General features: G+C 42.2%; 1 protein-coding gene across 3 annotated transcripts; it reads right to left on the bottom strand.

Moving 5' to 3' along the window:
• Window positions 1-188: 188 nt before the first annotated feature.
• Window positions 189-23,546, bottom strand: otud5a (OTU deubiquitinase 5a). 3 transcript variants are annotated; one of them, XM_042705924.1, is made up of 9 exons: window positions 22,893-23,546; window positions 19,122-19,212; window positions 8,826-8,890; window positions 8,544-8,700; window positions 6,206-6,354; window positions 3,336-3,521; window positions 2,042-2,249; window positions 1,532-1,648; window positions 189-673 (listed from the first exon to the last, which is right to left on the bottom strand). In XM_042705924.1, the coding sequence occupies exons 1-9, from the start codon at window positions 23,448-23,450 to the stop codon at window positions 552-554; spliced, it is 1,653 nt and encodes a 550-aa protein (XP_042561858.1). In that variant the 5' UTR covers window positions 23,451-23,546; the 3' UTR covers window positions 189-551. The 3 variants fall into 3 exon arrangements, with proteins under 3 accessions (XP_042561858.1, XP_042561857.1, XP_042561859.1); XM_042705923.1 differs by having other exon boundaries at window positions 19,122-19,215; XM_042705925.1 differs by lacking the exon at window positions 1,532-1,648 and having other exon boundaries at window positions 19,122-19,215.
• Between the last annotated feature and the right edge of the window lie 6 nt (window positions 23,547-23,552).

Raw genomic sequence — 23,552 nt, forward strand, 5'->3', positions numbered from 1 at the left:
GATTAATGGTCGATTCTTTGTTTCTTTCCTGTTCCAGGTAGAATTAGTATTATAGAAAAAATACGAAAATAAACAAATACTGTCATGCTGCGTAGGCCAATGCAAATTGATCTTACACTTCTGATCTTAAGTTAGATAAAACATTTTCCTAATAACCCACAGAACTAAGAACAACATAAGTCAAGACATTATTTCTTCAGAAAGTTCTCCTTTATTATTCCCAGAAAAAAAGGTATTTTCATCCAAAACAATAAAACAAAACAAGCTTATATTAATCATTAAGAGTATAATGTATGACATGACATGACATCTTAACTAGGTTTTTCCTTGTTTTTTAAATGATATGTGTTTTTTTTTTTTTTTTTTTAAACATGCACCTAAAGAAGTCCAATGATGGTGTCAATGTTATTAGAAAGAAGGGGGGGTTGAAGAGTCTGATAATGAAGGGTCTTTATTGGTGGATGAGGAGAGGTAAAGTTGGAGATAGAGAACGAGTGAAGGAAAAGACAGGATTGGTCTCCTGTTCTGCCCTCTCTATGCGGATCCCTCCATCAACTGCTGTCCGGAGAGGGCTCTCTATGCATTGCATTTTTCTTCATGCTGTCGAGGTACTCTTGTTGTGAAACTGCCAAGACGGAGGCCAAAATCTCATCATCTTCCCAGTCTGTCAAACCTGGAGGAGAAAACACATTTTTAATGTTCATGAAAATAGATAAATACCACCCTACACAAAGAAAATCTTTCATGGTTAAAAGGCAAGAATCCCATGTTGTTACGTCTTCTTTGACAGATATAGTAAGGCTAGTCAGTAGAGTGAAAAGCAGCCAGTGAATGCTTCAATAAAAGTATACTCATTCTGCATAGCTCAAATGGCTCAAAGTTATAACGTTTATATGCATTTATACCAACAGTATCATCAATGAGGTTAGGATTTACTTAAATAGCCAACTAACAACGACACATCAGCAGTGTAAAACGGTATGGCTTTCAGTAACCAAAACTGTTTGTGTGTATATATATATATATATATATATGACCGCTATACTGCAGAGGGAAAGCAATACTTGGTGAGCAGGGCAAGTAGATCATAGTCTATGTGAAACTATGTAACGATACTCAAAAACGAAGCGCCATCACCACTATGCATCTATGCAACTAAAACAGGCAAAGTCAGGTTGCTTGAGGTTCATCAGGTCTGCCCTCTTACTCAGGTCATTTAGGGTGATCTCGTTTCTCCGGTCTCTATTGCTCTATCATTTCCTTCCTTAGCAGAACTCTTTCATATCAGACAGTGAATCAGAGTTACACCATCATTCATTCACAGAACAAATAGACCTTTCCACGAAGTCTGATATAGCACTGATCTAATGCTGAATCCTTTACATAAATATATCCTAGAGACAAGAAGGCATATGCCAACTCTTAACATAACTTGACAGGAAGTGTCAGGAATAGCAAAACGGTATTTGTCAGTAGATTTAAATCTTTATGAATGAACTGGATAGACTGGATGCTCGGGAGCGTGCCTCACCAAAGGCAGTGGGTGACATTTTCTGCATAATGGCACGATACTCCAGCGCAGGGTACAAAGACCCGAAAGAGGAGGAGGTGGGCCTGTCTGGGCCGACGCACGCCTGGTTACTGGGACCTGCAGCACAAGAGCCCAGGGTCAGAAATCCCCTCCTGTGAGCTGACAAGACTACTCCTCCATTCACACTGGCCTGTGAGCACATGAGCACCTGTAACCTCAGCAACATCTGGCCTAAGAACTCCACAAGGAAACTATTCGAACAGATCTGAGTTTTTTCCACTATGGTTCAGAACCTTTCATGAGTTCAGAACTAGAACTACTAATGTTAATGTTAGTAGTTACTAGTTGTAATGTTTGCAAGACCCATTAACCTAGTGTAAATTAGAACCTAGTGGCACACTGACACAGTTAGATATTTACTGATATGTTCCCCTACCACAACTTTGCAATCACATTTTCAAAGTTGTATCGGATTTCACATTTGTACTGGATCTTCAGAGTCAAGCTCACCTGGTGCGCAAGGTGAGGGGGGTTTGGAGATCGCCAGGGCGGCTCCGGCCGGGGAGGGGGGTTTAGCAGCGGTGTCTGAATGGGGAGGGTCGGGGTTCTCGGGGGAGGGTGCGGAGCTGCGTTGGCGTGGGGAGCGGGCGCTCCACTCCTCTAGGCCACTGGAGGAAGCAGCGGTGGCAGAGCTGCAGGTGGCACTGGCTTTACGAGGCTGCGCAAAATGCGAAGGAAAGTTAGACACACCCATACAAATACACACCACTCAGAACACTTCTAACAAACAAAAATACACTTTGAAAATGTGTGGTTACAAAGAAAAGAAATAAACAAATTTAAAGGTGGTATGCAGGGTAGGGCCCTGTTTCTTGATGACACAAGGACACCTAAATGCAGCAGTTACACCAAAGACAATATAGGAGGATACAGGCCAGTGTGGGAAAAATTAACGGGGTAGCCTATAGAGCTGAACTTGGCAGGGCTATGACTGAAATGCCTATCCTGTATTAAAAAGAGCCAATCCCCTTGAACGTTATGTTACCATAGAAACAGCCAGCTATAAAATCTAATGGATGCACAGTCGGTAGAATGATTTGGAGAATGATAGATTCTTTGGCCTTTTTTGAGCAAATGTCAATTTGACATGTTAAGGGTTTCATTTAGACAGCATCATGCTGAAATAACTGCCAAAGAGCATTCCTAAAAGCCCTGCTGAGTGGACAGACATGACATGCCTGTAAGGACTTTTGTTATACACACGAGAGGATTAACGATAGTTATTGTAGCAAATTGTTTGATGATGCTAAACTAACTGCAAAAAGGTTTTTTATAGATGCCGCAATAGAGACAAGGTGCCATATATTTGCAACAAAATTCAACTGATGCGATAGAACGACTAATCTCCTTTGAAAGTTTGAGAGCTGACTGATCTTTTTTTACCGCATACTGCAGATAAGCCTAAGAGAAAATGCTTCAGGAGTCAAACGGTACAACACTGAGACTGTTTCACTGATTTAGTGCCAGCTTAAGGTAACAACTGCCAAAAGGGAAAGTGTGGGAACTATGCAGCTTCAAAAGCCTCTTAAAATAAGTGATTAAGACAAAAAATACCACAAGTGTCACAGATAACTGCATTGTGTTCAATACAGAAGTACAAATTACCCGAACTAAATAAATAAACAAATTCATTAAACAAAACAAATTGTAAATCCTACACATTATGCAGACTGAACTGCTAGGAGAACTAAGTGTGTAAAGGTACGGACAGTCTCCTGTCTGTCTCCTCTCTCTCCTCTCTGACCTGTCGGGCCTGCTTCTCTTGGTCCCGGAGCCATTGCAGGTAGGACTCACGAGCCACCTGCTCCTCGATGGCCTCGTTGGTGGCTTCCCAGTCTGTGGCTCTCTTCTTGTCCTCCAGCATCTGCTGCTCGATCCACGACTCCTCCGACGTCTTTATAGCGTTCTTTATTAGCGACTGGTCGGCATACTACCGGGGAGAAGCACAGAAAGATGATTTAGTTATGGGGGACACTATAAAAACATCTGAGCGCTCAACAATAACACTGTCTTAGACAGAATAGGCTTATGAAATCAGTGCATGGACATCTTTTATTCTCTACATTAGAATATAATCTATCCTGCCCTGTCTTCCTCCTACACCCAACCTGAGAATATAATTCTAACTTTTCTACAACAGAAGTGTGAAGATCAGACAATAAGACCTATGATGAAATGTGTCCCTTCACTGAACTGTACATTGCCCCAGACACAAGCACTGGCCAACAGACTGAAAATAACTTTTAAAGTAGGAGATATGAAGAAACCAAGGAGTTGATCCTGGCAGATCTTTCCAGAGGCAGCTCAACTTTCCTGATTGTCAAAAAAGGAACCTGACTAGCTGTTAATGACACCTAAAAAATATTATTCCTATCAGTCCTATTCAAACTTTTACTAAACAGGTGATTTTTTTTTATTTCTTTTATTGGTTTTCATTTCTGACTCCAGCATTTGTGTTTTGGATGGCATCTGAATTGTATGCATGTCAACCAACAGCAATACGACACAGAACACTTTTGCTCACAAATTTTTTTTTCTTCAGTCCTGCTTGGCAGCCTCTTCACGATAAGACAGATACATCCCCAGGACATACTGGCTGATTTCTGGACAAGCACAGCTTCTGTACCAAGAAAGGCTTCTTTGGCTTTCTCACACTGAATAACTCTTAAGAAAACCTTAGAAGCTCAGGACTGCAATGGTGCTGATGGCCCAGAAAATGGTTTAACAATAACTCCTCATTCAGTAGTTCCAAGTAGAACCAGTGTTGTACAAATGTGCTAGTAGATTTAAAACTTCTTGCATTTGGTGTCCATGATTTCCCAACAGATCAACAAGTGTTCTTTTTTTACGGATCCCATGGATGGCATTGTAACCTGCCAAACAGGCTGCTATGAAGAGCTAACTGACCCAAATACGGGCAGTCCACAGCCGCCCCTCCACACAACACCTCCCAAACTGGACCGACAATGCCTGTGTTTGAGAGGGACGGCGAGTACTCTAGATACTCCAATGTTACCAACTTTATCAGCCACTTCATGACCAATACAATGGTCCAACATGTCTGCTGCTTGGCATTTTATCTGGTGGACACTGTGGTTTGTTCCTGGAATCTTGCCAGATAAGAAGACAAGGTATTATCGGAGCATGTTGATTTTGTACAGTCACTGTGTACTGGGAGAGAGAATGTAATATACAATATACACAGCTTCCCTCTTTGCCATTTAATCTTGTTGCCCCCAAATTTTGCCACTGGCAAACATGAGCTACGGCAAATGGAGTTTAAACACAGGAGAAAAAAAAGGCCAGGCCATAACTATTTGGGAAATTGGTGGCCAGATCTTAGAACACTTCCCCACACAATAATGTTTTTAGGTTGGCCGAGTGAAAGGAAGAGGAAGCACACTGGGTTGTCTTTTCTCATTTCAGAAAGGCCATTTCGGCACAGATGCTCGACTGCTTGTTGACCATCACAGGGTTATCATTAGGATGTTTCCAGCGTAAACAAGGCAGTGTGCTGCTAATAGGCTTTCCCTGAAAGACAGGGACGTGTGGAATGTTGCCCTTGTCCGAGGTGTGCCCCTCAGCCCTTTGATGTTTGTGTGCCCTGGAAGAGGGACGGGTCTGGGACCAACCGCACTCCCTCTGTCTTTGATGGCGCTTTGATGAGCTGAGCCGTCATGTAATTCTTACTTCTCCGCTCCGCAAACACAGGGCCTATCCAAGTCAGGTGTCCACACTCAAGTGTCTTGATGACACAGAGGTGACAACTGTTTTAGGATCTTTTGACACAGCAAATGTATAATGATAACGGAAACACTTAAACCCTTGCAGATTATGAGTGTCTAAATAGGTTGCAGATTATGATCTCTAGTGAGTTTATTTTCTACTTCATTAAAAACATGGGCAACAGACACCATGTTTATTACAAAAGACCAGACTGAGGCAAAAGTAATTAAGTACAGCATGTTGAGAAACCAGGACTTCATTCTGAAGAAAGAACACTTGAAGAGGTTGGAACACACAGCTTTTGATTCTAAACCAACTGTACAAAACCTTGCTGCTCCCTTGGCACGTGTCACTACCTTCCCCCATATAACACTCAACTGTAAAGTCTGTGTGCTGCACCTCTTAGGGGGTTTATCCTGCTGAAAAAACATAGGCAGTGCAAGAGTACACACAGACATCAGTCCCACCCATGTGCTCTAAATCAATCACATTGTCGGCGGTCAATCACGGTCAGGTGAGTCAATTTCAGACCCCACAGCAAAGCCTAGGCGGCATGTTCGAGGAGTATCCTTGCTACGACTAATTTGTGGTGTATCTCTTCAAATCACCCATGATGTGGGGTACCACATCAAATTAAATCAAAAAACTATTATTTAAAAGTAGCTTTCAATACTGATTATCTGTAGATCCATGTTAATGTTTTAGCATTATTAATTTGATTGAGACCACGGCCCACCTCACACTGTTCCTTTCTCGCACTATATTCTCTCACAACTTTATTTTGAGACAAATTGTGTAGAATGCTGTAAGAAGAAAAACACTTCTGTCAGTAGTCAGTGAGAAATTTGGTGCTGCGTGGCTGTACAGGCCAAGGCAGACAGTACCCACCCCTGGTTTGAAGGCAGGAAGCCCGAGCCCTACTCCTATGGTGGCTTTGTTGGGGTTCACTACAGAGTTGTAGTGAATATTCCGATGGTAGCTAACTCTGATTGGCTCATCGTGGTTCTGATGAATGCCATGGAACGTGTTGATTGGTTCTGCACAAAAAAAAAAAACAGAAGCCTTTACTGTGATGTCTCTAAAACCAAGTGCTCAGTTACACACACACACACACAGACAAACACACCTACACACATACACACAAATATATATAAATATATAAAAGACAGTCAGTTGTAGCTTATCGATGTAACAATTGCAACATTTTTGTGACATTTCACGATATGAGCACTCATATTAAGCATTAAGAAAACTATTGAGAAGGGCTGAATGGAAATGGATAACGGACAAGCTGCAGGTGTCCCATGACATGAGTCACTGCTCCAAAAAACCACCTGGAGGCTGTTGAAAAAGCCAGAAATTACTATTTAACAGAAACTGTATCTAAGAACAACCATAGGCCCAGAGTCCTGTTCAGCAGTATTAATACTTTTCTTAAGCTTTCCACTAGCTGCACGACTTCCTCTTCACTCTCCTTAATATTATTTTGTTTAAAATGTTTACGGGATCAGATCATCAACATCAACCACTGCCTATCATTGTGTATGTAATACCTCCTATACTCTAGATCATTTTAATGCGGTGTCACTTTCCTGCCTCACTGACCTGGTGTCCCATATAGTGGTGGACTGATTAATCAGGCCAATTAAATGTAATTTTGAGATAATTGGCATTAGCCCAAAAAATTCTGTAGACACATCAGCAAGCAGCCTTGTCAATGTAGCTGCTGTGGAAACCTAAAAACCTTTCATAGCTCTTTTATGCAATTTTAACTGTCTGTACAATTACATTGATTCCAGACTTTTAGTGAGAAAATGCGAATAACATTAGTTGGGAATTGTAACGGTAGCAAGCCTTCAACCAGCTAAAGGGTTCAAAAGCTAGAGACCATTACTTCCAAGTTGTCACACAAAGGGCTGGTGGCAGAAAGTCTTTGGCTCCCATAGTGGTATACATGCTAAATTCGACAGATTCTCAATGTTATTAAATAACTTTACCATGTTTCTATAATGTCGGTATAATATCACATACTACAAAATATATTCCCACCAACCATTTTATTTTATTATCAAATTGATGCATTTTATCAGATGCAAAACATGACAACATGATACAACATGATGTCGGTATAATATATTAGTCATTGGCCACCCTGCTCTCTAAATATCAGCATCAGTCACTGAAAGACCTTTAACTTAGTCACTTAGTCCCCTGTGAAACTCACAACTTGCCCCAGAGGTTTTATTCCATCCCGTCTTTTAAAGGAGGTGTTTCATGTTGTGAGTGGTAGCGTGCTTGACATTATTAACCAATCAAATGGTATCTGGAGTTGTTCTTTCAGTTTTTTTAGGCATACAGTGGTGCAGCCTTTGCCTAAAAAAAACTAATCTGGATCCAGATTCTCCCTCTAATTTTGCAGCAGCTAGATTTAACTAGGACCAAGAGCTCTGAGCACATCACATCTGTTTCAGCTGCACTACATTGGCTCAAAGTAAAGTTCAGGATAGATTTTAAGATTTCGTTTTTAAGGCTGTTAAATGGTCTTGCTCCCGCCAATACTTCAAGTCTCCTGACGCCTTATGTTCCGTTCAGGGTTCATGGTCCTCAATATGACCTAAGCCTAGGTCTAAATTTAAATTAAAGGGTGATTGGGCTTTTACTGTTATTGGGCCTAAACTATGGAATAGCCTTCCATTTTATGTCGCCATTGAGCTTGCTCTAGCGGGGGTTCAGGCCCTGGGCTCTGTAAAGCACCTTGAGACAATTCAAAGGTTCAATAAAATTGAATTGAGATCTGCTGCCTGCTTGGATATTTTTAAAAACTCTTATAACTTTATAATATATTTATAACTCTAAAAACTTTTATACACTGGGTTTTAACTATGTGTTTAACCATGTTTTTAACTATGTGTCCCTTTTAGGTGCATTTTAGTTCCTTGAAAGTCTGACTTGTTGTTCTTTTATTGTGTTTTATTTTATTGGCGGTTTTATTCCATTGTCTTCTTAACCATTTTCTTTTTATTCTAGATTTTGCTTGCTCATCTAACATGTCCATTGTCCTACATGTTTTGATTTTAGTTTTGGCCTTTTAATTGTCATTCCTTTTATATTTTATGTTTATTGTATTTGGCTGATGTGTTTCATTTTCTTTTGTATTCCTTTTCAATTTTATATTTCCTTTTTTTTTGTCAGAAGTCCAGCTGAGGCACAACCCTTGCATCCATACCTGTGCCATACTGGTAAACTTCCACTGGTCGATTGTACATCTCTGCCATCGCCTGCATCTCAATATGGTTCCCGTGGCAGTTGTTTTTCCTCTTCCTGTTTATGTATGTGGTGAAGTCTTCTGTCACATAATTTGAGAAGTAGTCTGCATTTTTCGTCTGAAATTAAGCCAGTACATTTTGGTTAAGGTTCAAGCTTCAACAACAATTTCAATACAAAGTGGATCTTTGGGCCGATATTGCAGCCGAATGTTTGGACAACCAGCGAGTGCAAGATAATTTACCAAGTAATCCATGCAGTGCTTGCGAACAACTTCGTGCATATCTTGGTCTCCATATACTTGATCAGCTGTGCGGAAAAAAATAAAATACAAAGATGTTTATTTATTAAATATACAATAACTATAAACGCTTCATTCTGCTGGGCACCAATTAGGCAAGATGACCCACCTGTATCTTACATCAACATTACCCTTAAAGACATTAGAACCCGTTGTGTACTTTGGATTCTACAACATTAATTGCAACACATTCTTAGGAGGCAGATGGTATTGTTAGTTCTAGGTAATACTTGAGGAGCACAACGGCCCAGCTGCAGCCTTATTAAAGCGCTTTCAGCCCATTTTTGGCGGGCTTTGTGAGGCATGGTTGAGTGACAGCTGAAGATGCAACAGATGTAAACAAAGTAGTGTGGGCATCTCATCTCTCTGTATCTGTCTCTCCGCGAAGCGTCGCGGGTGCGGTGTGCAAATGAGGCCCCCCCGCCGCAGCCACTTCCAACAAGTCACATGACCAACAGCGCGCTACAGTTCTGAGAATCTTAGTCAATTTCCTCTTTCGCAGCAGCGGCCTGAAAAAGGAGGCAGCATGCAAAAAATCTAGTTCAGCGAAGAGGTGACTGAGTGCAAACAAACTTTTTTTTTTTTTTTTTTTTTAAACAGTGCTATTTTCAACTTCAAAGTTAAAGACAGTATTGAAAAAGTGGAGGGACAACAAATTCAAAATATAACTTTGAAACAAAAATGGCACAATTATGAAAGGCCACACTAAGAAGAAATGTTTTGAAGGGAATTGAAAACATTCAACCAACACCAAAAAGTACTAAGCTTCTTGCCTCCAACATCAGGAAAGTTCCATGTCCCAGTGGCTACTGGAGAGACTGTACTATTCACTATTTGATATTGACGTGGCTACTGCATTTGATTTCCTTAGAGAGGTGCGTATAAAAGTGTTCAGTAACGCAAAAGGAATGCCAGTTGTTGTTGCGCATGAGCCTTGCAGGTATTGTGGTGAAAAATGAATAGAACACCTTGCTGACTTTCCCCTTGGCTAGAGCAGACCAGGTGCCTGCTCAGAGGAGCGTTTCCTTATAGCGTGTTACCCCGAAGGTGCCCATCTGTTCCGGACACAAACAGAGGCGGGTCACATTTTTTGGCAAGACCAGACTGCCGGATTCTCAATCGGCTCAACCACGCATGACTTCATTCCTATGGAGAAGCAAGCCCAAACAAATGTAGGAAGAAGCCAGCGCAGTAATTAAAAGGACATGTCTGAGTGTACAGCATGGGCTGGACCTCAAGTGGTGGGTGAAGTGGCATGGAACAAAAATACAAAAACAATTCCATTTCTCCACATTATACAACAGGGTTTTAACCTGCTTGGGTACAAATGAGTAGAGGGGAAGAACCTGGTTGGAAGTTTTGGTTCCGGGTGAGGAGTGGAACCGTGTAATTTCCGTCTCGTTTTTTGTTTTCGTTTGGCGGCACTGAGGTGTGTGTGCATGGGCGGGCAGGACCTGGGTGACACACACCAGTGCTCTTTTCGCTCACTGCATGGGTGGTCATGAGAGGGATTCCCCCCCCACTATGTATTTTGCATTAATGTGACTCATCGCCAGTAAATCCTGACCATATTGTTTCATTCCACCTGTGAGCACACCTACTACGTGACAATGGTACACTCACCCCCTATGAGTCAGAAAACACATGGGTATCAAGCAACATGGTTTCCAGACAAAAAATGTGCACCAACAGGTGAAAAAGTAGCTTCAAGCTGACGCTAATTACTTGTGAGCACAGTGACAAAGTGTCTCTTAATCCCATCTTAATCAGATATCTGAAGTATGTTGACATGAAAAAACCTAAAGGAATGAATAAAGACTACATGTTCTTTAAGTTCTTTAAACAGGGCTTTGGTATGAACTAATCAAAGTCTTCCGTTCATTGACACTGCTGGCATGTAGCTTGCGGCCTATTTTATGATTAACCTTCACTTTTTCAGAACCGGAAATTCCGTGAACCATTACAAGGTCAACCCAGGGATTCAGCCCTCACGTGCCCACATCCAGTCCTGCTTACCGCACAATCTAGGCCAATGCAATACTGGACAAGGTAAGGTCTGGATGACTAAAAGGTTAGTCACTCCTCGTCCGGACCCCCATAGGAGAAGTCACACTCTACCACTGCCTCCATGTAGTCCTCAAGAGGCCAGTTTCTTAACAAGAAGTCATCCTGTGACCTTTTTCTCCTCTCGGCCCGTCGCTGATGTGAAATTCTCCCCCGGCCCTCAGAAAGAGGAAGCGCCGAGCCGGGGCCTACTGAGAAAACACACGGCGCGGAGATAAACTTCTGAGGAAAGGAGAAGCGCGCGCGGCTGAGGTGGAGAAAACCACAAAGCGCGCCTCCACCAATGTGCGACAGAGATAGCATTCTATGCTCGTAACCCAAACCCGCACAATTCTAAGAAAGAGGCCAATCTCTTTTCAGTGGCGCGCTGCAGAATGGTGCGCTTGTTAAGAGCCTAACCCTCAGTGCCTGTGGGGGCCTGATAATGTCTATCCATGGAAACCAGGAACAGTGCTTTGGTCGACACTGATGCCATTTACTACCACTCCATACTATTATGGGAGGTTCCCAGCAGTTGCCTGACTCAACCCCATGGAAAGTTCATTCACAATTTATTTTTGTTTTTCCACCACTGACTTTAATATCGGGAAATGTGTTGTCAGCACAGCACTGCGTGGAATCTTTGACAACTGTCCATCCCATAATGCCAACAATAAAATGGTCTAAGGAGCTGCTAAAGGTGACTGATTCATAAGTAACCACAACATTTTAGCCTTAAAAAAAACCATTAACGTACATTTTCTTTTCTTTTCATTTTGCTTTTAAGTTTTATTTTTTTTTGGCCATTTCGCAAAAAGCAGCTGCTGAGTAAGTAAATCTGAACAGGCGCTTGTGAGTCTGTGTGCAAAAAGCCAAAGAGCTTTTACACTAATATACCCAGCTGGCTGACTTTCAGTCAGTCTAGGAAATGCACACACTGAGGCAATATGTCTGATCATTTGGCACAAGATTCTGCTCACCAGCAGACTAAAAACGTTAGGAAATCACTCTCTGGGTCAGGCTACAGCTGTGAGCTCCCTTCCTTCTGGCGTCGATTCCATTCCATAGAAATGCTTGAAGGAAATGTTATGTATATTAGGCAGATTTCCTGGTAAAGAAGAATTAATATTTAACTTATTTGATTCCAAGGAACATTACATTACACTTGGTTTTGAGGAAGCAGTTATTAGCAGTTCATTTGAAGACAGTGAGTGACTACAGCATTAGTACGCTTGAGTTTTAGTCTCAACAACCCATGCTAAACAAGTACGTTAAACATCACAATTGAACAGAGACACCCTGAAGAAACAATTTTCCATACATTTGCATTTTCATAAGAAGTTTACTTTCCATATGAATGTCTTTGCATTCAACCTCTTTGAAGACAATCTGTATGCATGTTTAAATCTAGGTTTACTTACATTTTCATAAAAAGACGAAGACAGATGTTATATATTTGTGCATTGAAAGACGACATCACACATTCTCTACCCAGCTCTAGCTGCCTACCATCCCCCCCCCAACAGATAATGCACGTTTTATAACAGGTGTGATTAAAAACAACAAATATGAGTACAGTGTATGCATGTTTGATGTGGGGATCAGTTGAGCAACTGCACAGAGGGTTATAATTCTGCAGAAATTATACTAATGTAAATGTGCTTCACATGCAAGTGAATGTGCTACACGGCTAGGCCGGACGGAGCAGAAAAAAAAAGAACTCCATTGAGCTAGTGCACCAAAAAGAAAAGTCTCACCAAAAAGATTACAAGGTCTAAAAACAACATTGTGTCTACACTGAATGATTACTCTCAACTTTGACTTTTTTTTCCAACACAGCTGTGCCCTGCTTTAGCATGGTGGCTACTCTACTTGGTCAGCAGTGTGTTTGCATAACCTTTTTGATGGTCACCCTGCGCTGACAGGTTCCAGTGACATGGCATGTCCACCTTTATCCTCTGCCAAACAAACAAGTGATGACAAATAAAATCAATGCCACAGAATCAACATCATCAGCAATCGCTCACACAGTCCTGTCAGGAAAATGCAACTAATGGAAAAATGCTCATGAACTCTTTTAACCAATGACATCTATTAGATAACCTCATCATATCACAGTACATACCTCAGATGCATAACACGAAAAATATGTGCTGTGAAATAGATATGTATTCACAAAAATTTGAGTTTAAGACCAGGGTGTGGACCAGGGTTGACATTAGTCACCTGCTTAATATTCCACCCTTGTGGTTGAAGAGCTTGCTCAAAGTTGAACAAGTGCGCCTCAGCCATGGGAACTTTGGCAGGGGGTATGAAGGTTTTGGTTTGCGAAAGACGCAGCTCAATGAGCAAGTGAGTGAGTCATGGGGACTGTATGCTGGGTCTTGTTCACTCTGTAACTCACCGAATCTCTCTCCCCACCACCGTACATCTACACTGTCACTGTCTACACACAACAGCTGTGCAATAAGGCCTTTCCCAACCTGGTTAAACCCATGATGACTGCTAGAGCAGTGTTACAGCACAATTACAGGTACTGACTAACTGGCTTTCAGTAAGCCCTGGACAAAAGAAATGTCGGACTGCAGACACTCTGGAGAGAAGTTACTTGTATCATGACTCGTTTGGGGCCCTGACCTTTGCTTTTGGGTAAGAGGTCTCAAATACATTTCATAAGGTGGGAGACGCCACTGCTCTTTCTCAATGAGGAATGGCTGTGTGTGAAGTCTATGTCAAGAGCCAAGGGTGTCTGCATATGTGTGTGTGTGTGTGTGGCTGTGTGTGTGTGTGTGTGTGTGTGTGTGTGTGTGTGTGTCTGAACGTGACCACACACGCACAGGCCTACGTGCAACAAGCATGGAGTCTGTACTGACGCACGCCGACAGCCGAAGTCACTGGAGCAAAGGGCCCTGTCGTTGGCCTCTCCGTTAAAAAAGTAATTGGATGACGACAATTTAAAAACTAGAGTGGCCAGACAACCTGATCTTGATGTTTTTTTATCTCTGTTATTCTCTCAAACTGATCCATTTCCAGATTGAACTGGTCATTTTTAGTTGACTGTTCACTTCATTTCACTTACGAGGCAGGATTGACTGGTGATGCTCTGACTGTACAAGTGGCTACTGGGTCAAAGGCTAGCATGAGTTGTCAGTTTTGCGTTGAAACACTGTTTTCTCATGAAATCTTAAGCCTGTTGTGGTACTCCGTATACAGGGATCAATATGGATGATAGGTGAGGCTTTAGGAATGTACCATGATACTCCAAGCTCCAACATGGCCTCAAACTTTGTTCTCTGTTTAGGACGAGCAACAATACATGAATGTCCTGAAGACAGGCATTTTAATTGTGCTGGGGCAGTCAAAACAAACTGGAAAGACAAGATAGCAACAGAGCTGACCCTCTGTTTGTTCTCCAACGCAACAAAACAACTTCTTAGAGGCTTACTGCAACATGCAGCAAGTAGTAATTGAGTGCAATATAGTGAATTTATTGTTTAAATGTCAGTATTATATCAATTATCTTTTATTTTCCTCCAGTCCATTATGTAAGGGCACACATGTTTGATACAAATACAACGTACATACATGATGACAGTCATTCATTCATAAAAATGTGGGCTATTTAATTGTGTTCTTATGCTTTCTTGCTTTGTTTGTGAGGTTTCACTAATGCATCTAGTAGTTTTAAATGTTTTTAAAAAGGTACAAATTTACTCTCGTCTTTTGTTAGTTAACACATTTGTGACTATCTGTGGTGTCAGTACCATCTGCTCTCATTTAGTAATTCACTGATCTAAAAAAAATTCTCTCTTGATCAAAGTTGAATGAAAAGAAGGAACCGACTCACAAGACCTGCAGAGCAAGTCAATACGAATTCAACCACCTTCCCAGACTGCTTCCAGATGCTAAAGAGGCTGTTCCTTTTTTACATAACTGATTCTGAAAGTGGTAGAATCTACTCTTGTTTCTTGTTTCTAGAATCTAGAGTCAAAATTATATAATCTGAACCACACTTTCAAAAGGTTTTCTTTCTTGGGTTCTTTCAAAAAGATAAAGTAGTGTGTTTGATTTACATGGTAATGGGATTCCATTCCATTCCATTCCATGATTCCAACTCCTCATTAGAGGTTGTAAATAAATTGTAAGCATTCTTCTAGGCCTACAAGCTCAAGTCTACTACAGCATCTTCGATTCTGCCTGCCCTGCATAGAAACACATTTCATGGTTAATAAACCTTTACTGATTTGCAAACAACTAATCAATTAACATACCAATACAGCTGGCTTTCCAGTACACCATTAACAAATAATTATAACACGCCTCTGCACACAAGTTTGTTGAGCACAAACACTGTGCACTTCTCGACACAGTACATAATAGCTGCAGACTCTCCTGGAGCTTGGTGAGGGAGTTCAGCTGATATGCCCACGTGCTGGCCGACAGATAGACCACCTCCCTGCAAATGGACTCTTAAGCTTGTACACACCCAAGGCTGAGCACCTATGTTGTTGTCTCGGCCTGAGTGGAATCAACGCCACGCCTAACTAAAGCCATGCAAATACACACACACACACACACACACACACACACACACACACACACACACACACACACACACACACACACACACACACACACACACACACACACACACACACACACACACACACACACACACACACACACACACACACACACACACACACACGCCCTGCAGAATTCACACCTGCCCTGCAGAATTAACACCTGCTCAGAGGGCTTGGGAGCATCAAGGAGGAGCCAAACATGCCAAACAGGAGTGTTTACTGGAACGCCTACAACGCTTGTTTATCACAGCACTTCCAAGGCAGTGTTGACAGTCTAAATATGCAAAACAGGTGAGGCTGGAATGTGCTTGGCATTCGGAGACGCCTATTAAAAAATATTTGAATTATGAGTGTGTGAGTGTGTGTGTGTGTGTGTGTGTGTGTGTGTGTGTGTGTTTGCACAGGTTTGACTGGCTTCCACAATAAGTCTTATGACAGCTGCAGTCAAGCATGTATTCTTCTCAACAATACGCCCCAATATAGGCCTCTCTGTTCCCGGCAGGAAATGTGACAGTTCTCACAGGTATGGCAGCAATGCTGAGAGTATATAGAAACTCCTACAGCAAGGAAGAATACCATTCTTCAACCCACACACAGATCATATCATTCCTCTGATAGTATGTGCTTACAGCTAAATAACATTTGGTGACGCGAACTACTTTCCCTCATGATAATGCAAATCAAAAAGGACACCATCCCCCTGCTTCAATTCAGCAGGAGGAATGTTTGTTTTATCAGCTCATTGAACAAGCCCGCTTCATGGAAGACCTTGACAGAGAGAGCCTAGTACAGTTAGTTCTCTCAGAGACACAGCCTGGCAATCGGTTAAGGGGGACGTTGAGGTTCCTACTGTGGAACCGAGATCAAAACACCAGAGTATCACTGCGGCCTCGTCCACAATCACCGGTTGGGAGGAAACAAAGCGGAAAGGTCTGTCCCAACGTCACCATCGCTGGCAGCAGATCATCTTACCCACAAAGGCTGCACATGAGAGAAATGTCACTGCCACTAGCTCGCCCGGTCATCTAGGACCAGTGCTGACCAGAGAATATGTGTCAGCTGAGACGGTCAGGACCGGTCGGCACTTTTCCCAAACCGAAAGGGGGGAGAGGGGTGGAGCGGAGCGGAGCGGAGTCCACACCGACTCAATGCTGGCCCAGGTCAGGGTGTTCTACCCTGCTGTCCTTCTTTGAGTGTCTGTGTATACACAAATAGAGAGACGGCTATGGCAGTGGTGTCGGAGAAAACGAGAGAACCTGTGCCCCCCCCCCCCCCCCCCCCTGACTGTGGTCTAAGGAGTCTTGGCGGGGAAATCGAGAGTGAGAGCGCTCAGAGCTAGGGCAGGTCTCCACAAGGGTGACACCTGACTCCTTTTTCCCACGAATCAAAAGCAGAAGTGCACATTCCTCCTGTGACCCAGGGACACTAATTACAACAACGCTGTTCAAGAAGAAAAAAAAAAAGAAAAGGAAAGAACAAAACAAAAAAAAACACACACACACACACTGTATGTCATAACTTGCTTCAGAGAATCCTCCAGTGAAGGAAAGCAGGAGTACACGATTACAATAGTAATTCCAAAAGGGGGACAGACGTGTAATGTTTCAGTTAATGTTTCTTTATTACTGAGCTATGCTTCTCCTGTGCAGTCTACACAATGTTGGCAAAAATCACATTTACACGGCAAGTCTAAAACGGTTACAGAAACCTCAAAAGTTATATAGAAACTGCTTCTAAGTCAAATCGGAACTGCAACTAAAAAGACCACACACAGACACCTCTGGTGATGAATACAGGTGTTAACGAGGGTCTCTTTGTGTATGTGTGTATTTGTGTATGTGTGTATGTGTGTATGCTAATGCGCATGCATGCATGCATGTGTGGCTTACCATCTACACTTCAGAACTCGAGTGACACTTTCGGTAAGAGAGTGGGCTTACCAGAAGCCCACCACACATTTCAGAGAAGCAGGGCTGTCCTGACGAGCAAAGACACGGTAATTGGCCTTTACATCCTTGTCAAAGCAAGTGGCTTTGAGACCTTCAATCTATTCTAGCCAGAATGAGCATATTCAGTCATAACTTTCTCTCCCACAAAGATAATGCACACACAATTGAATTGTGCCCTTTTGCAAAAATGCTGAACTGCTATCACTGGACTGTACAATCCATATGCATTGGGCCACAAAAAAATATACTGTGATCTGAAAATGATCTGAACACATGTGAGAACAATAGGGGGTTGTATGCATGTTGCAAAAGTGTAACTACATATAATTTTTACATATACATATTACATATAATACATATATAGAGTTTTGAGAGCTGAGCAAGAGAAAGAGAAAGAGAAAGAGAGTGTGTGTGTTTGTTTGTGTGTGTGCGAAAGTGTGTGTGTGTGAAAAAGTGTGTGTGAGAAGTGTGTGTTTGTGAGAAAGTGTGTGTGTGTGTGTGTGTTTGTGTGAGAAAGTGTGTATGTGTGTGTGTGTGTGTGTGTGTGTGTGTGTGTGTGTGTGTGTGTGTGTGTGTGTGTGTGAGTGCGCATGAAAGAAAGAGAGGAAACAGCAGATACCTTTCCTACTAAAGACTTAGGTAACCCTCATCTTGGTTGACTTTTTAATTGTTTGGACTGGTATTGATTTACAGACCTGTAGTCAAGGGGAGGTGTGTGTGTATGTAAGAGAGACAGACAGACAAAGAGAGAGAAAGAAGGTATCTGTGTATGTGTACGTGTGTGTGTGGTGTGTGTGGTGTGTGTGTGTATGTTTGTATATTTGTGTGTGTGTGTGTGTGTGTGTGTGTGTGTGTGTGTATGTGAGTGTGTGTATGTGTGTGTGTGTGCACGTGCTACACCTAATGAGAGCTCCAGCATGTAGGTCACCCATAAAAAAAGATGCCCTGGGGCCTGTCTAACCTGCAGAGAGAACGGGAGGGGAAGTTCTGTGGACTGCTCTTCCACAGAAGTCTAGAAGTGCAGAAATAACTCCCCTACTAGACACTAAAACTAGAGTGATGGTGAAGGGGGTGTCCCACAGTCTCTCCCTCTGTGCCTCAAACAGTGGAGGTTACAGGTTCAGTCCCTAGACAGCAGAAGTATTCTATGTCCATTTATAGCGCTATAAGTCCATTTCAATAACTCAGCCTTTAACACCCAAGTGTAAAGTGATTGTAGCCTCTGTTGATGGACAGTGAATGTTTTGGGTCAGGAGGACTAGAAGATACTCTTTAACAGCTCAAAGTTTTTTAAGCATTTCACCTATAAAATGTCAAAAATTGGATTTATATCAAGTCTACCGTACAGGTGAGGGATGCAGTCTTCGTCCTCTCCAAAGTGACTGTAATATCAGTTTGTTAAACAATGCAGCATACGTATTGGCGTGACACGTAATAACTTTGTCCACAACACAACAGTCATACCCAACTCTAGGATAACAGCGCTCTCTGGTGTTAGTATGTGGCAACTGCATATCTGAGTTTTTGTGTGATCAGTCTACTAGATGAAAGTAAAGTCGATCAAACTCAAACAAACAAAAGTCAAACATAAGTTTGACTGCTACGAAACATATGTGGAATTCAACTGAAGTGATTACGTTTACAAGAAAATGTTCACGTACCTACTGCTCTGAAGAGGCATGCTCCATCCTCCTTCATCTTTTTGATAACAAACCCTTTCTTCTCCCCGAGTCCTTTTTCAAACCAGTGCTCCTGCTGCACAAAGAAAACACACGCACACACAAACACACACACACACACACACACACACAAACATAGTTTTAGAAAGGAACTGACTTTGAGACTTTTATGAAGGCAATGCATCACCACACTGTTATTCTGCATGAATAGTTGTGACGTGTTTCAGAGCTTGTACGGAAAAACACATCAATATATTGAATATATCTGTTTTTTTTAAAATTATTATTATTTAGACTGTATTAAGTTATTCTATCAAAAACAATGGTACTGAACAACCATACAAGTACAAGTTAGTTGTCGGCACAACAACATCCATTTTGTGGATCATGCTAATGTGACATTTGCTACTGCGTCCATACGTAAGATTGAACATATCTGTTTTAAACAAAGTCTTTTTAAACCTATTTAAGACTCATTCTACACTAAGCAAATTGTATGGTCATATACAGTACCAGTTTTTCTACATTGCAGATTAATATTGAAGACATCAAAACTATGAACACATATGGAATTATGTGGTAAACAAAAAAAGTTTTAAACAAACCAGAATATGTTTTAGATTTTAGATTCTTCAAAGGAGCCACCTTTTGCTTTGATGACAGCTTTGCACACTCTTGGCATTCTTTCAAGCAGCTTCACAAGGTAGTCACCTGGAATGGTTTTCAATTAACAGGTAGGCCTATTCGACTACAGTTCTTATACATATTATGGCAAGAACCACCACTCAACCAAGTAAAGAGAAACGACAGTCCATCACTACTTTAAGACAGGAAGGTCAGTCAATTCCGGAAGATTTCAAGAACTTTGAATGTATCCTCAAGTGCAGTCGCGAAAACCATCAAACGTTATGATGAAACTGGCTCTCATGAGGACCGCCCCAGGACAGGAAGACCAAAAGTTACCTCTGCTGCCGAGGATAAGTTCATTAGTTACCAGCCTCAGAAACAGCAAATTAACAGCACCTCAGATTAGAGCCCACATAAATGCTTCGCAGAGTTCAAGTAGCAGACACATTTCAACATCAACTGTTCAGAGGAGACTACGTGAATCAGGCCTTCATGGTCAAATTGCTGCAAAGAATCCACTACTGAGGAAGAACAACAAGAAGAAGAGACGTGCTTGGGCCAAGAAACACAAGGAATGGACATTAAACCAGTGGAAATCTTTGGTCTGATGCGTCCAAACTTGAGATTTTTGGTTCCACCCGCCGTGTTTTTGTAAGACGCAGAAAAGGTGAGCGGATGGTTTCTATATGTGTGGTTCCCACCGTGAAGCATGGAGGAGGTGTGATGGTGTGGGGGTGCTTTGCTGGTGACACTGTTGGTGATTTATTAAAAATTCAAGGCATATTTAACCAGCATGGCTACCACAGCATTCTGCAGCGACATGCCATCCCATCTGGTTTGTGCTTAGTGGGACCAGCATTTGTATTTCAACAGGACAATGACCCCAAACACACCTCCAGGCTATGTAAGGGCTATTTGACCAAGAAGGAGAGTGATGGAGTGCTGCATCAGATGACCTGGCCTCCACAATCACCCGACCTAAACCCAATTGAGATGGTCTGGGATGAGTTGGACCGCAGAGTGAAGGCAAAGCAGCCAACAAGTGCTCAGCACCTCTGGGAACTCCTTCAAGACTGTTGGAAAACCATTCCAGGTGACTACCTCATGAAGCTGATTGAAAGAATGCCAAGAGTGTGCAAAGCTGTCATCAAAGCAAAAGGTGGCTACTTTGAAGAATCTAAATTAATTTACAATATAGAAAAACTGGTACTGTATATCACCATACAATTTGCTTAGTGTAGAATGAGTCTTAAATAGGTTTAAAAAGACTTTGTTTAAAACAGATATGTTCAATCTTACCTATGGACGCAGTAGCAAATGTCACATTAGTATGATCCACAAAAACATTGAATGAGAAGGTGTGTCCAAACTTTTGAATGGTACTGTACAATTGGTGGAGGTACATTAAACTGTCCAGTTCAAGCATACATAGCCTTTTTGACATGCACACATGTGCACACATGTACACATATCACTCTATGTGGATACATGTGCTACACTCTCGTGGAGTGTGGTACCGCACAGTGAATGACAATGACACCAGATGACTTTCCTGTGGAAAGCCATCCAAACAATATCTGAAAGGTTACTCCTGACTACAACAATCTGGTCAGTGTCTTCACTGATGAAATTGCTATCCAGCTTACAGGCAGTAGAGGGCAATACATGACACCATGCCCCTTCATATGGCCCAGGACAATCCCTCCAAGTGGCTCTCAGTTTGTGAGCCCTGTCTCAAGCCCTCACAGGCACACACCTGCTTCCACTGGTCAAAGTCGCCTGAAAGCCTCTGATTTGCGGAACCAGGTGTTTTCAGAGCCAGGTGTCAAACCGGATCCTCCCAGGAACTACCGGTAACATGATTTAAGCGGGTTTCACTTAGGCCTGCTGATTTTACATACGCTTCAACTCTTTCACACTAAAAGCTGATATCAGGTATCCCTACTTCACAAACAGCCTTTTGTGTAAATCCGTGTACAAACGCAATCCCCATGAGAGCCTCCTGACTTTCTCTGCAGAATCTGGTTACTTCATGCACAAATGCGTCTGTCTGGGGATAACCTTTTTGATTTTGGGAAAAGACAAACAAGCAATGTTTGGCTTTGTTTGTGTTCTTTATGTTCATGTTTGACACTGTAATTGTCACCATCATTTGCTACAATGAAATCCTATACATGGATTTATAGCTGTTATAATATTATAAGCTAAAAGTCCTTGAAGACATCCAATGATGAGGGAACAGTAAAATGCTATATTATCAGGAGTTTGAGTAGCCTATATTGATGTACATTTGGGACAATACAAATATAATATAAGCCCTGATACTACTACTTCTAGTGCTCAACAGTATTGGGCTACGGACCCATTCTCCACCATCCTCTCAAGATTACAACATTCTTGTAGATCTAGAACTCTTTAATTTTTGAATACTAAAAATACTTTTCATCTGAAACTGAGTCCTGATTAGGCTTAAAGGGTTAATGTATGACTACAATGTGGGTATCTACAAAAGCATGGCAGCATTAGGCTTGTTGGCTTTTGATGAATTAGTACAGTTATGTCATGTTCAGTAAAGAACATGCTGGGCCCAGCCTCCATGTCATAACATTAGTGTTATTCAGTGGCTTGTTATTAGTGGCATGTTCTGGATGCTGTGGGATAAACTGTTCAGACCATACCAGTGAGATCAGCATTGATCCACCTCAGCACCCCCTCGTGTCTCTGACCTGAGAATCTTTAACACAGGGCATTAAGCCAGTGTAGTGTGCCTATCCTATTGGGCCTGATTATTGTGATGTGACATGCTTTATGCATAGAATAATGGTTAGATTAGATTTATTAGGGAGAGTAATACATTCATTTGTGCACCAGTACATAAAGAGAGGGTCATTACTATCAGAAAAAATAAACTAATGTATATAGTTATGTGACATTAACATGACAAAATAAATGAGCCAATAGTAAACTTTTCTGCTATGATAAGGTTATAGATTGCCCCCCTGGTCCAGTAATAGTATAGGCAAAGTTTAGGCATGTTATATAATACATACAGCAAGAGAGCAAAGGTACCACAAGTCAGGATGCTCAAATGGACAAAAGAGGCAGCTGTCAGACAAGGCATGTTACCTGTTCCACTGTTGCTGGGTCCATTGACTGTAGTCTCGACGCATTCTCATACTCGTCTTCACTATTGTAACCAGCCCCTTCCTCTGAGTCAGTGCTAGGACCCCCACTGCCTCCACCGGCAACACCAAGAGTCCCACCACCGGCTACCCCACCGGAACAGGTTGCTTGCCGTCGCCTCTTACTCAAACCTGGCCCCGAACAACAACTTCCGAGGCCACTGCCACAGCCTACGCCACCTGACAGCTCTCCACGTCCCCCTGCTACACATGCTATTCCACCGATACTACTTCCATCGACAGGAACGGCAGGAGAACCTGAACCGACAGGAGGAGGGGAGGCCTGTTGCGGCCGCGAGCTTGATTCATTCCGTCTGTCCTCTCGTGATGAAGGTGGAGCGGCTTGATACGACCAAGGTGGCGGGGAGGCCCTGGGCCTTGTACTTGACCGGCTTCCGTGTGAATGTTGGTGCGAGTCCGCTCCAGTTCTCCTGTCAGCTTCGTCGGAATGATCCGAAACACCGACCGACGAGTTCGGTTTCTTCTTAGGAAGAATCGTCATGATTTTCTATTTAGGGAGGGGGTCAGGGGTGGCGATTCTTCCTTTTCGAATTATGATTTGTGTTTGAAGAGTTCCAAGGTGTCCGTACAAATATTGTAATCT

The sequence above is a fragment of the Clupea harengus genome, unplaced genomic scaffold (genome assembly GCF_900700415.2).
Source record: "Clupea harengus unplaced genomic scaffold, Ch_v2.0.2, whole genome shotgun sequence".
Classification (NCBI taxonomy): Eukaryota; Metazoa; Chordata; class Actinopteri; order Clupeiformes; family Clupeidae; genus Clupea; species Clupea harengus.